We start from the raw sequence: 15,331 nt of genomic DNA on the forward strand, positions 1-15,331 counted from the left end.
TGGAGTGAGGGCACTGAGGGTGGCTGTGGGCCTCAACCTGGAGGACCCTCCTCTGGGGGTGGGTGAGAACGGTCCTGGGCAGCGTCCGGGGCCCAGGGTGTGGCCTGGAGCCGAGGGGCCCACACAAGGAGGCCTGGGAGGCGTTCCCACAGCTCTGCAGAGCCTGGGAGGGAGCGCCCCACCAGGGTCTTGGGGCTCGGAACTGTGTGGTGTCGTGGCCTCAACAAGAGGCAGCTGAGCACTGTTTACAAAAGCCAGGACGTGAAAGCAACCTGGATGTCCACTGGCAGACGAATGATGAGAAAGCTGTGCTACACACACAATGGAATATCACTCAGTTGTTAAAAAGAACACATTTGAATCAGTTCTAATGAGGTGGATGACACTGGAGCCCATTATACAGAGTGAAGTAAGTCAGAAAGAAAAACACCAATACAGGACATTAATGCATATATATGGAATTTAGAAAGATGATAACGATGACCCTGTATGCGAGACAGTGAAAGAGACACAGATGTAAAGAACAGACTTTTGGACTCTGTGGGAAAAGGCAAGGGTGGGATGATTTGCGAGAATAGCATTGAAACATGTATATTATCACATGTGAAATAGATCGCCAGTCCAGGTTCGATGCATGAGACAGGGCGCTCAGGGCTGGTGCACTGGGATGACCCTGAGGGATGGGATGGGGAGGGAGGTGGGAGGGGGGTTCAGGGTGGGGACACTATACACCCATGGCTGATTCATGTCAATGTGTGGCAAAAACCACTGCAGTATTGTAAAGTAATTAGCCTCCAATTAAAATAAAAAAAAAAAAGGACCTGCTGAGGGCTGAGACCACTGACCCGGAGGCGCCCTCCGTCCCAGCCGAGGCCGCCTGCCTGTTCCCTGTGCTCCTCCTGCGCTGAGCACGTCTGTGCCGTCCCTCTGTCCCCCCTTCCCCGAGCCCTGGACCCTGCTCTCCCCCGCTGGTGTCTGATCTGCTGCGATGAATCCACGCCTCGTTTCGCCTGGTCCTCTTGTCCAGGTCGCTGCCTGCATCCTTCAGGCTTTCTCCAAGGGTGAGGGTGGTATCTGGCCTCTTCCCTCCTAGGTCTGCATCCTGCCCTCGGGCACGGTCCTGACTCCGGCTCCCACTGTATCCTGGTGACACTGAGGCTTTCATTCTGGCGCCTTCCATCTGGAGCCCCAGATCCAGGCTGAGCGCTGCCTGCTGGGCGTTTGCAGATGTGAGCTCAGCCGAGCCTGGGGTCTGCCCTCCCCTCTGCCTCCTGTCCCTGTCACTGCTGCTGTCCTGCAGGAACTGACCCCGCCCTCCCCCCGTGGAGCCTCCAGGCCCTGCTGGCTGGCTCAGGACGGGGCCTGTGGCCCCGGCACCTTAGAGGCCCTGCTGTGCGGCTCTGACCAGTTGCACCTGCTGCTCCACCGCGTCAGCCGGGCATGAGTCCCTGACCCCCGGTTTCAGCAGCACCTCGTAGCACCCGGCAGCAGGCTGGCATGCAGTACTCACTTTATTAGTTAAATGACAAATCAGTGACCCAGTATTTTCACTCTGCTTTTTGAAATGATGACTTTACAGACATTTGATTTGAAAGTACACCCATTTTGAAAGAGGGACGTACCTGTAATTGCTGACGTTAGGCACCTCCTGGGGGACGTCTGCCATGATGGCTGAGTGGCTGGACTTTCGGAACCTGGACCTGCTGCAGCGATGGGGTGGTCAGTGCCAGCTCTCCCAGGGCGAGGCCCCGTGGTGGGCTCTACCCTCAGTGAAGGGGCAAAGCATGGACTTGGTCCCCCACCCGCAGTGCTGAGGCTCTGTTCCCCTCATCTTTCCTGTAGATGGTGCAGAGTGCCTCCCTCGCAGAGCCTTGGGCTGCCCAGCACTGTCTCCCGGCCCGGTAGGCAGTCCTGTCTGTCTGAGAGGGGTCCCGGGGCACGTGGGAGCGTGTCCTAGGAGGGGGCGCCCCGGGCCTGGGCTGCCCTCTGTACCACCTTGTGCAGGGCCTCCTTGACCTCCCGGTTCCGCAAGCAGTAGATGATGGGGTTGAGCAGGGGCGTGAGCACCGTGTAGACCACGGACACCAGCTTGTGGAGGTCAAAGGAGTAGATGGCACGAGGCCGGGCGTAGATGAAGAGGGAGGCGGAGTAGAAGATGACCACCACGGCCAGGTGCGCGGCGCAGGTGGAGAAGGCCTTGCGCCGGCCGGCGGCGGAGGGGACGTGCAGCACGGCACTGATGATGGCCGTGTAGGAGGAGACGGTGAGCAGCAGGGGCCCAAGCAGGATGAGCAGCGCCAGGAGGAAGTCCACCAGCTCGGCCAGGGCCACGTCGGAGCACGCCAGGTTCAGCAGGGGCGACACGTCGCAGAAGAAGTGGTTCATGATGTTGGGGCCGCAGTAGCCCAGCCGCGCGATGAAGAAGACCTTCCCCACAGAGATGGTGAAGCCCGAGAGCCAGGAGCCGGCGGCCAGGAGGCTGCAGAGGCTGGGACTCATGATGGCTGGGTAGCGCAGTGGGCTGCAGATGGCCACGTAGCGGTCGTAGGCCATGACGCCCAGGAGGGCGCACTCGGTGCAGGCCAGCGCCAGGAAGAAGTACAGCTGAGCCATGCAGCCTGCAAAGGAGATGCGGCGAGACCCGGGCACCACCAGGCTGAGCAGCATCCTGGGCACTGTGACGGAGACGTACCACACCTCCAGGAAGGACAGGTTGCTGAGGAAGACGTACATGGGCTTGTGCAGCGCGGGGCTGGCATGGACCACGGCAATGATGAGCAGGTTCTCGGTGATGGTCAGCAGGTAGACCAGCAGGAACAGCACCAGCAGGCACACGTGGAGGCCCAGCGAGCCCGGGAAGCCCACCAGGATGAACTCGGTCACCTCCGAGTGGTTGGCCCCCGCGGATGGGGCCCGCATGGCCCTGCTTGGGGGCAGAGGTGGCGGATTAGGCGTCGTGCCTCCCATGTGGTGCCCAGCTCCCTGTGAGGAGGGGTCCTGACCCTTGTCTGCATCCTCACGGCTGCCCACGCCGGGTCCACGGCACCATGAGTTTCCTACGGGTGCTTGGTGGGTGCTGGGCAGATGTCTGCTCTGGGGCCGCTAGCCTGCCTGGCCGCCGGCAGGCAGACGCGGTTATTGTGGGGAGTGGGAGTGGGTCACCTGTAGGACACCTCAGAGCTTGATCTGGGGACCTGCTGGCAGGCTTCGCCGGGATGGGTGGGGGCCATGGCCCAGGGCCTCTGGTCAGGGACAGTGGGCAAGTGAGTGGGGCATCCGGGTGGGCTCACTGTCTCCCCAGGTGAGGGCACCCTGTGCATGTGATGACAGCCCTGCCAAGTTTACCCACGGTTACACTGCAGCGCTCGGCAGGCCCCCGGAAGGCTGGCACATGTTCCCGAGGAGAAGCAGGCTCCAGAGGGTTAGCAGCACCCAGGGACCAAGTCCCCCCACCCTGGGTCCCCTCATAGCCCTGGACACATGAGCTGTGACTTCAGCCCTCAGCCACGGGATTCCATGCCAGTTCTGCCAGTTCCGTCTGAGCCTGGCCCCGCAGGCGTGCTCTGGGGCAGGACCATTCTGTGTGGGTCTCCACCCCTCCAACCCAGGGGACAGTCAAGGGGCTGCCACGGCTGGCGGTGGCTTCCTTCCTGTTACAGGAAATTGTTCTCACGGGCTCGGAAGGGCTGGATCCTCAGGCGGGAGTCAGCCCCCACCCCACCTTACTGGGCAGCCGGGTCTCTCTCCTCCTGTGCTGCTCCCATCTGCCCCGCTAGCCTGTTTCTCTGTCCTGGGCCCTCTGGACATCCCTGTGAGCTTCCAGGCCTCCAAAACCCATTTACAGACCAGCCGCTCATTGGTGGTGTGACTGACTTTAGCTTTGTGTCCACTGTAAGAGCCTCGAACATGGCCCCGAGTGGGCCCAGGCTTGATGCTGGACTCACACCCTGTCGGTTGCAGGCTGGTCACCTCTGGAGAGCGTGTCTGGGGAACAGAAGCCCCAGCCTCTCATCTCTGCCCCGTGTCCAGGTGCTCCAGCCGGCAGGAGCTCCCAGTTTTCATTCCGCAGAGATTTCAGGGGCCAGTGGAGCCCCAGGCTCCCTGGTGTGGCTCCGGGACTGTCTGCTTGGGTTCAGACCTCGCCCTCCTCCGGTCACTCAACTGTCCTGCGGGGTCATGGCAGGACCCTGGCTGGGCTCCCAGGGGTGGGGATGAGCTCTGAGGACCTGCACTCACTATCGACCCTGGGATGCCTTGAGGCCCTTGGGGGCAGCAGTGACTGCAGGCGGAGGAGGGTGCCTGGCTAGACCACGGGGGCGGTGCTGGGCCTGCTGTGGCTGGGCCTGGGCAGGGCTGCCCCTGGTCCTCCCTCCCCGCTGTGGCCCCTGGGGGTCCGACAGCCTCGTCTGCTCAGACCGGCCGCTGACTGGCTGTGGGGCTTGGAACAAAGTCTGTCCTCACCCAGCACCCGTTTCTCTGAAAGATGGAGCAAGAGGCTGCTTCCTGGGGGCGTGGGAGGGGGAGCCCCGGTGCTCGCCACCCGACACGTCACACAGACACACAGCATGTCACACACACACACGATACATCACAGACACACAACACGTCACACAGACACAACACACGTCACACACAACACGTCACACATACAGCACATCACACAGACACGCAGCACGTCACACAGACACAACACGTCACACACACAACACGTCACACATACAGCACATCACACAGACACGCAGCACGTCACACAGACACACAGCATGTCACACACACACACGACACACCACAGACACACAACACATCACACAGACACAACACACGTCACACACAACACGTCACACATACAGCACATCACACAGACACGCAGCACGTCACACAGACACGGAGCACATCACACACACAACACGTCACACATACAGCACATCACACAGACACGCAGCACGTCACACAGACACACAACACATCACACACACAACACGTCACACATACAACACATCACACAGACTCGCAGCACGTCACACACACACGATACATCACAGACACACAACACGTCACACAGACACAACACGTCACACACACAACACGTCACAATACAGCACATCACACAGACACGCAGCACGTCACACAGACACGGAGCACGTCACACAGACACACAACATCACACAGACACGCAGCACGTCACACAGACACACAACACGTCACACACACACGATACATCACAGACACACAACACGTCACACAGACACAACACGTCACACATACAGCACATCACACAGACACGCAGCACGTCACACAGACACACAACACATCACACACACAACACGTCACACATACAACACATCACACAGACTCGCAGCACGTCACACAGACACGATACATCACAGACACACAACACGTCACACAGACACAACACGTCACACACACAACACGTCACACATACAGCACATCACACAGACACGCAGCACGTCACACAGACACGGAGCACGTCACACAGACACACAACATCACACAGACACGCAGCACGTCACACAGACACACGATACATCACAGACACACAACACGTCACACAGACACAACACGTCACACATACAGCACATCACACAGACACGCAGCACGTCACACAGACACACAACACATCACACACACAACACGTCACACATACAACACATCACACAGACACGCAGCACGTCACACACACACGATACATCACAGACACACAACACGTCACACAGACACAACACGTCACACACACAACACGTCACACATACAGCACATCACACAGACACGCAGCACGTCACACAGACACGGAGCACGTCACACAGACACACAACATCACACAGACACGCAGCACGTCACACAGACACACAACACGTCACACACACACGATACATCACAGACACACAACACGTCACACAGACACAACACGTCACACATACAGCACATCACACAGACACGCAGCACGTCACACAGACACACAACATCACACAGACACGCAGCACGTCACACAGACACACAACATCACACAGACACACGATACATCACAGACACACAACACGTCACACAGACACAACACACGTCACACACAACACGTCACACATACAGCACATCACACAGACACGCAGCACGTCACACAGACACACAACACATCACACACACAACACGTCACACATACAACACATCACACAGACTCGCAGCACGTCACACACACACGATACATCACAGACACACAACACGTCACACAGACACAACACGTCACACACACAACACGTCACACATACAGCACATCACACAGACACGCAGCACGTCACACAGACACGGAGCACGTCACACAGACACACAACATCACACAGACACGCAGCACGTCACACAGACACACAACACGTCACACACACACGATACATCACAGACACACAACACGTCACACAGACACAACACGTCACACATACAGCACATCACACAGACACGCAGCACGTCACACAGACACACAACACATCACACACACAACACGTCACACATACAACACATCACACAGACACGCAGCACGTCACACACACACGATACATCACAGACACACAACACGTCACACAGACACGGAGCACGTCACACAGACACACAACATCACACAGACACGCAGCACGTCACACAGACACACAACACATCACACAGACACGACACGTCACACACACAACACGTCACACATACAGCACATCACACAGACACGCAGCACGTCACACAGACACACAACACGTCACACACACACGATACATCACAGACACACAACACATCACACAGACACAACACGTCACACACACAACACGTCACACAGCACATCACACAGATACGCAGCACGTCACACAGACACGGAGCATGTCACACAGACACACAACACATCACACACACAACACGTCACACAGCACATCACACAGACACGCAGCACGTCACACAGACACACAACACGTCACACACACGCGATACATCACAGACACACAACACATCACACAGACACGCAGCACGTCACACAGACACACGGCACATCACACAGACACACAGCACGTCACACAGACACACGGCACCTCACACAGACACATGACACGTCACACAGACACGCAGCACGTCACACAGACACACGGCACGTCACACAGACACACGACACGTCACACAGACACATGGCACCTCACACAGACACCTGCGGTCCCTGTCCTGCACGGGGATGCACCAGTGAACACAAGCGCTCCCCAAACCTGACACGATTGCTGAGCCCACAGGCCCCAGCAGAGCACCGTTCACCGGACCCCACGCCTCCAGGCAGACAAGGACACACAGACAGACGTCCTCTGCCCCACGCCGCCTGCCCAGACCTGGTTCTGACACACGGGTAATCCCCAAGCCACAGACACGCCGCCCTTCACGCCAGCGCAGTCGGGGCACAGGCCCGGCTGCCGGCAGCCCAGGTCGCTGTGGGCACAGGTGTGCGGTGTGGTCTCAGCCACGCCGAGACGGCAGGGCCCTGGGGTGGAGCCGGGCGCGCTCCAGCCCTGCCGGGGCCCCGCTTGCCTGTTGGGGGGCCTGAAGATCTCTGGGGCAGGGACCCGGCCAGCGAGTCTCCCTGCCTGGTCCCGGGTGCTCAGCTCAGCTCTGGGCGCCTGGCCCGCGGATGTACCCACCCCGCCCCACCCCACCCCAGGGCAGTCCGGTTCCCCACGACCATCTGGGTGCGTCCCTACCAGGACAGGGCTCTGAGGAGGCAGAAGGATGAGCCTAGCGGCAGAGACCCCCTTCGCAGTAAAGAGGCCCCTCCAGTCAGAAACGGCAGGTGATGCCCAAGACGGAAGCAGGTGCCGCCTCAGGGTCCCCGCGTCACAGGAGCAGGAGCTGGGCCTTTTGGGGAGCTCAGGGGCCCTGGTCCTCTCTGCGTGGGGAGAGTGGCCGAGGGCAGGCTCCCGGAGCCCACACCGCCCCCTCCCCGGGCACAGCCGAGCTAGCCGAGTCTTAAGTGGGAGGCTGAGCTGGGTCCCCACTCCCCGCCTTCTCACACAGGAGGAGGAGGGGACAGGGCTGGGCTCTCCGCCCTCCTCCCAGGGGCCAGCGCCGGACCCGTGCAGCTGCAACTCCCCCGGGAAGGCCAGGCCTCCGCCCATGTGATCCGCTTTGTCAGCCACGGGGCTGGGAACAGACCTCAGAGGGAAACCTTCCTTCCCCACGTTCCTCCTGGGGCCAGAGCTGCTGTGACGGGCGCAGGGTGTGCAGACCAGTGGACACTCTCTTTACCCAGCAGCTGCTTGGTGCAGCAGAGGGGCCTCAGGCAGGAGCCGCTGCCCGGCATTGGCCAGAGCTGGGGCTGCAGGAAGGGCCCAGGCCACGGCCCAGACCTGCTGTCCTGGGCGAGCTCTGTGCTGCCCCCCAGAAGGGCTGGAGCTGGGGCCCCTGCTAGACTCACGGTCACCTGCCACTTGCCCCCTGCCCCCCCCCGCCCCCGCCGGTGGTCCACTGTGGGGGTCACACGAGGTGCACGGAGACTCCTCCGTGAGGCAGGAAGGGGAGCTGGAGCTGAGACCCTCAGCCCGGGGGAGGTGAGGGGAGGGGCTGGGACCCCACAAGTGGGCCTTGGCACCCCGGCATATTGGTGTCTGTGCTGGATCAGAGAAGGGGCCCCACAGGCGACAGGGACAGCCAGCCAACCCTCAGAGGGGGGCAGGGCCCAGGAGCGGAGCCTGGGGCGGGCAGATGGGGGAGGGAGATGTTGGCCGTGAGGCTGGTTTTCCTTTGCCGTGGGCGAGGGCCTGACCGCGCCTCGTCCTGAGGCTGTTGAAGCCGACCTATGCAGGGGGTAATTTAAGTGACGGAGAGTGTGGCCAGCCCTGACACTGGAGGACACCGAGATGTTGCTGATGGGGTGGGTGGCGTGTCTTTCCGTCCGACACCCTCCTTTCCTGCTGGGCGGGCCGCAGAGGCGCAGCTGCGGGCTCTGGGCTGGGCTGCTCTGCCTGGCGGGCCCTGTCTGCTGCGCCCTGTGGCTCTGGCTGTGTGGAGGCCCCTGGAACCTTCGTGGGGGCATGGCTCCGGCCTTTTGAGCAGCCCCTCACTCCCACATGCTCAGGGCTTGCTCTCAAGCCTCCGGGGCCTGGCACCAACCCGCCCCCTGAGTCAAGGTCGGGTGTCTCTCCCGGAGCCTTGGTGAGCACGCACGCAGTATCTCAGGCTGCAGAGCGCCTGGGACGTCGTGCCATCTGTTGAAGACCTTGGTGTGTGGTTGGGGATTCTCTTCTTGGGAACCCAGGCATCTGTGGACAGCCTCTTGGCTCATGGTCGAGGGTTCCCCAACCTCCACTTCCCAGGGCCCTGCGCCCCATGCCGAGTCAGACCCCCACCGACACCCCGGCTTCACATCACCCCGTGTCCGAGACCTCTTGTTTTGCCTGTTTCCTGGGTCACTCGCACAGCACCCTCCCCCGCCCCACATGCAGTCTCTGGGGTTCAGTCACCCTCCCCTGCCGAGGCCCCTTCTCTGTCTCTGCCACGGGAACTGCCTCCCCAGGAGCTTCCTAAACTCCACACCCCCACCTTCTCAGAAAACAAGCCACAGGGTAGGGGCTGGACTTCCTGCCTCTGCACAGAGAACTTATCTGTCCCCAGGACTTCCGAGGCCTCCTGCCCGCAAGTGGGGCTGGCCTCCCCCCACTGTGCTGAGCTCTGCACCCCAACCCCCGCACCCCAAGAACCCTCCCCGGCTTCGCTCCTGGGTCTCCACCTGCTTTCTCTTCTGACTTCCAGCCTCAGTGTGGAAACTCCCAGTCCCCCGGTCTCCCCGACCTCTGCCCTTGGTCGTCAGACCCTCCCTTCTGCTAGTGCCAGCCGGGCAGGGAGGCCTGTGACTGGCCATGTCTGCGGGAGGAGGGAACCCACTCTTGTACCCCGCTCTCTGCCCCTGCTCTGCTCTTCGGCCCCACGCTGCCTAGCCAACCCATGTGGGACACCCTCAGTCACACGGACCACTCACCCAAAGGGGGCGCTCGGTGCTGCTTGTGTTGCCTGGGATGGCTGTTTCTACTTGTTTGGTGCCTGCATACTAAGTCGCTTCAGTGGTGTCTGACTCTATGTGACCCCATGGATTGTAGCCCGCCAGGCCCCTCTGTCCATGGGCTTCTCCAGGTAGGAATACTGGAGTGAGTAACCATTCCTTTCTTCAGGGGATCTTCCTGACCCAGGAATCGAACCTGCCTCTCGTAGGTCCCCAGGATAAGCCGGCGGGTTCTTTACCACGAGTGCCTCCTTGGAGGTCCATGTAAAATTTAGAATCATTTTGCCAAGTTTAGTCCCCTTCCTTTGTCTGCAAAGTTAATGTCTCTGCCTTTTAATATGCTATCTAGGTTCGTCATAGCTTTTCTTCCAAGGAGCAAGAGTCTTTTAATTTCATGGCTGCAGTCACTGTCTGCAGTGATTTTGGAGTCCAAGAAAATAAAGTCTGTCGGTGTTTCCATTGTTTCCCCATCTATTTGCCATGAAGTGGTGGGACCAGATGCCTTGATCTTAGTTTTTTGAGTTTTAAGCCAGCTTTTCATTCAGTAGCTACTCCTAAATAGTTAATACTTTTGTTGCTTTTATAAAGCGTAGCTATTTAAAAGAATTAATTTTCTGTTTATTCTTACATGTAGAAAATCAAGTGACTTGTTTATTGACAAGTGTCAACTACAAATTGGCACTTGCCAAGAGCATTTGCCAGCAACTGAACAAAAGCAACAAGGACGCCTGCCGTCTGCCTCTGGGGAGACTGAACGCTGTGCGGCTGCAGTTGCAGAACGCCAGCGCCCGCTGAGGGGGACTCAGCGTGGAAAGCGAGGACTCTGTGTTCCAGGGGATCTGGTGGGACAGGTCTTTAGATAGTTAGATATTTTCAGGAACTGATTTTATGGTCCCAATCCTTCCATCTCTTCGTATCTAGAAAATCACTAAATTCCTTAATGGTGACATCAGCTCCTCGTGACTAGCAGAGGAACTTTTATAAAGTACAAGCACTTGATGGCCTTGAACTCCCCCCTTCACCAAAGTCTCATAAGTTGACATTCCCCCACCGCCTCTTTGGAGCAATCTCAGTGCTGTCTGAGCTGCTGTCTCCAAGCTGCAGTTCTCTTTTTGCCCCCAATAAAACTTAACTTGCAACTCTCACACTGTGTATCTTTTTTTTAGTCAACACAAGTAATCCAGTTATCTTGCTAAACTTCTGAATTCTACTAACCTATCCATAGCTTCTTCTGGATTTTTATATTCTCAGGGACCTTGTCTGGGAGAATGACAGCTTCACACTCATTTCCAACCCTTACAAGTTTTCTTCCCGCAACTCACCACACCGGTCAAGACTCCAGGGCAAAGTCAGACAGAGAAGCGAGAGTAGCCTGTTTCTGGTCTCAGAAAGTAGGACACTGGCTGCGAGCTCTGTTCTGGTGACAGTTCTCATCAGAGTGAGAAAACTCCCTCCCACTTCTTGTTTGCAAAGACTTACCTTATTTTTGAGGCTTCCCTGGTGGCTCAGGCCGTAAAGAGTCCGCCTGCCAACGCAGGAGACCTGGGTTGGGTCCCTGGGTTGGGAAGATCCCCTGGAGAAGGAAATGGCAACCCACTCCAGTGTTCTTGCCTGGAGAATCCCAGGGATGGAGGAGCCTGGCGGGCCACAGTCCACGGGGTCACAAAGAGTCGGACACGACTGAGTGGCTAACACACATGGATTTGCCATGTTTGCCTGTTGGCAGCCATTTTGGTTGCTTGAGTTTTTGTCTACTGTGAATAATGCAGTTACGAACATTCCCCTGTAAGCTTTCCGTACACACGGCTGTTAACTTCTCCTGGGTAGCCATCTAGGAGTCGGGTGGCAGGACCACGGGTCGGGGTGTGTCGCCCACTCTGAGAGGCCCCGCCTCCCCGGGGGGCTGTGGACCGTCAGCTCCAGCGGCCTCGCGGCGCTTCAGTCTCCTGACAGGCCTGTACGGCTGCTTTGCTGTTTTAAGTTGCAGTTCCCCAGAGAGTCATCTGACATCTATGTTTCTTCTTCGGTGAAGTTCAAATAGTTTGCTGATTATATCGTTGGGTGGTTTTCTTATCCTTGAGTGTGAGAATTTATTATCTTTTGAATAGAAGTCCTTTATTAGATGTTTAATTTTCAAATATTTCCTTCTCATCTGTAGTTTGTCTTTTTGTCCTATTTCAAAGAAAGGTTTTTAATTTTGATGTAGTCCATTTATCTATGGTTATTTTATATTTTGTATTTTTGGGTCATATCTAAGAAATATTGGCATAATCTCAGGTCAAAAAGATTTTCTCCTATGTTTTCTTGATATGTTAGATTTTTACATTGAAGTTTATGATATATTTTGTGTTAATTTTTGCCTATGGTATGAGGTCAAACATTCATTGGATCATAGAGAAAGCAAAGGAATTCCAGAAAAACATCTACTTCAGCTTCATTGACTACATTAAAGCTTTTGACTGTATGGATCAAAACAAACTGTGGAAAATTCTTAAAGAGATGTGACTACCAGACGACCTTACATGTCTCTTGAGGAACCTGTATGCAGGTCCAGAAGCAACAGTTAGAACTGGAAGTGAAACAACTGAGTGGTTCAAAATTACGAAAGGAGCAAGACAAGGCTATATAAATTGTTACCCTGTTTGTTTAACTGATATGCAGAGTGCGTCATGCAAAATGCTGGGCTGGATGAATCACAGGTTGGAAATCAAGATTGCCAGGAGAAATATCAACAGCCTCAGATATGCAGATGATATGACTCAAATGGCAGAAAGTGCAAGGACCTAAAGAGACTCTTGATGGTGGTGAGAGAGGAGAGTGAAAAAACTGGCTTAAAACTCAACGTTCAAAAACTAAGATCATGGCCTCCGGTCCCATCACTTCTTGGTAAATAGGTGGGGAAAAAATGGAAACAGTGACAGATTTTCTTTTTTTGGGTCCAAAATCACTGCAGATAATGACTGCAGACATGAAATTAAAAAAATGCTTGCTCCTTGGAAGGAAAGCTATGACAAACCTAGACAGCATACTAAAAAACAGAGACATCACTTTGCTGACTAAAGTCCAAGGTATGGTTTTTCCAGTAGTTATGAGAGTTGGACCGTAAAGCAGAATGAGCTCTGAAGACTTGATCTCTCAAACTCTGGTGTTGGATAAGACTCTTGAGAGTCCCTTGGACTGCAAGGAGATCCAACCAGTCAGTCCTAAAGGAAATCCACCCTGAACATTCATTGGAAGGACTGATGCTGAGGCTGAAACTCCAATACTTTGGCCCCATGATTTGAAGAGCCGACTCATTGGAAAAGACCCTGATGCTGGGAAAGATTGAGGGCAGGAGGAGAAGGGGATGACAGAGGGTGAGATGGTTGGATGGCATCACCGACTCAATGGACATGAGTTTGAGCGAACTCCAGGAGATGGTGAAGGACAGGGAGGCCTCGTGTGCTGCAATCCATGGGGCTGCAGAGTTGGACAGGATTTAGTAACTGAACAACGACAACTTTGGGTTGTAAGCTGATGTTGCTTTATTTATGTAGTTGCTCACACTGTTCTGCATTTGGCCTCTGGGAGTCCTTTCAGTTCGCCCCTGTGTGCCTCTGGCGTACTTCCTTCCATTTTTTTTTTTTTTTATTATTGTTTTGATCACTTCTTTATTAGCTTCAGATGTACAGTGATTCAGGACTTTCACAGATTACACTAAATTAAAAGATGTTATAAGATAATGACTCCCTGTGCTATAAAGCTCTGCTTGTTGCTTGTCTATTCTATATCTACATAGTATTTTGTATCTCTTAATTCTATACCCCCAATTTTCCCCTCTCCCTTCCCTATCTCCTTTGGTAACCATTGTTTTTCTTTTTTTCCCCTTACATTTGTGAGTCTGTTTCTGTTTTGCATATACATTTATTTGTATTATTTTTAGATTTCACATGTAAGTGATATCACACAGTGTTTGTCTTTCTCTGACTTGTTTCACTAAGTATAATATTCTCTAGGTCTATCTGTGTGTGCATGCTCAGTTGTGACTGACTCTTTGCAACCCCATGGACTGTAGCCCACCAGCCTCTGCTGTCCATGGAATTTTCCAGGCAAGAATACTAGAGTGGGTTGACATTTCCTTCTCCAGGGCATCTTTCCAACCCAGGGACTGAACTCGAGTCTCCTGCATTGGCAGGTGGATTGCTTACCACTGAGCCACCTGGGAAGCCTAGGTCTGTCCACTGTAAATGGCAGAATTTCACTCTTTTTAATGGTTGAGTAATATTCCATTGTATATATACATCACATCTTCTTTACCCATTACTCTGTTGATGGGCAGTGGGTTGCTTCCATATCTTGGCTGTTGTATTAACACTGGAGTGCATGTATCTTTTCAAATTAGCATTTTAATTTTTTCTGGATATATGCCCAAGAGTGGAACTGCTGGATCCTATGGTAGTTCACTTTTTACTTTTTTGAGGAACCTCTGTATTGTTTCCATGGAGGCTGCACCAATTTACATTCCTATCAACAGTGTACAAGGGTTCCCTTTCCTCCACCTCTGCGCCAACATTTGTTACTTGTAGACTTTTTGGATAGCCATTCTGACAGGTGTGAGGTGATATCGCCTTGTTTTGATTTGCATTTCTGTGACTATTGAGATGATCATGTGATTTGTATCTTTCCTTTTGGTAACGTGTATCACATTGATTGATTTGAGAACATTGAACCATTCTTGTGTCCCCTCAGAATAAATCCAACTTGATCATGGTACATGATCCTTTTTATATATTGTAGAATTCCATTTGCCAATATTTTGTTGAACATTTTTGCATCTCTATTCATCAAGGATATTGACCTGTAATTTTATTTTTTTGTAGTGTCTGTCTATTTTTTGTATCAGGGTAATGATAGACTTGTAACGTGAATTTGGGAGTGTCCCAATCTCTTGCATTTTTGGAATAATTTGAGGATAGGTATTACTTCTTTCTTATATGTTTCATAGAATTCCCCTGTGAAGCCATCCAGTCCTGGACTTTTATTTTCTGGTTTTTTTTTTTTTAATCACAAATTCAATTTCACTTCTAATGATCGGTCTCTTTAAATTATCTGTTTTCTGTGGGGTTTTTTTGGCCATGCAACCCAGATTGTGGGATCTTAGTTCCCTGACCAGGGATTGAACGCATGCCCCTGAAGTAGAAGTGTGGAGTCCTAACTGCTGGACTGCAAGGGAAGTCCCAAATTTCATTTTCTTGATTCTGTCTTGGCAGTTGTATATCTCTAGAAATTTGTCCATTTCTTCTATGTTGTCCAATTTATTAGCATATAACT

The 15,331-nt window shown here is 54.2% G+C and overlaps 1 protein-coding gene across 4 annotated transcripts; it reads right to left on the reverse strand.

Annotated features, from left to right (window-relative positions):
* Positions 1–1,168: 1,168 nt before the first annotated feature.
* On the reverse strand, positions 1,169–11,411 carry LOC133070804 (olfactory receptor 6A2-like). 4 transcript variants are annotated; one of them, XR_009696220.1, is made up of 2 exons: positions 1,623–4,089; positions 1,169–1,210 (listed from the first exon to the last, which is right to left on the reverse strand). XR_009696220.1 is itself a non-coding variant. In XM_061163198.1 (2 exons), exon 2 carries the CDS (start codon positions 2,917–2,919, stop codon positions 1,954–1,956), a length of 966 nt encoding a protein of 321 aa, XP_061019181.1. In that variant the 5' UTR covers positions 2,920–2,923; positions 11,344–11,411; the 3' UTR covers positions 1,572–1,953. The 4 variants fall into 4 exon arrangements, 3 of the variants coding, with proteins under 3 accessions (XP_061019181.1, XP_061019183.1, XP_061019182.1); XM_061163198.1 differs by lacking the exon at positions 1,169–1,210 and adding an exon at positions 11,344–11,411 and having other exon boundaries at positions 1,572–2,923; XM_061163200.1 differs by lacking the exon at positions 1,169–1,210 and adding an exon at positions 11,344–11,394 and having other exon boundaries at positions 1,572–2,926.
* Between the last annotated feature and the right edge of the window lie 3,920 nt (positions 11,412–15,331).

The sequence above is a fragment of the Dama dama genome, chromosome 15 (genome assembly GCF_033118175.1).
Source record: "Dama dama isolate Ldn47 chromosome 15, ASM3311817v1, whole genome shotgun sequence".
Classification (NCBI taxonomy): Eukaryota; Metazoa; Chordata; class Mammalia; order Artiodactyla; family Cervidae; genus Dama; species Dama dama.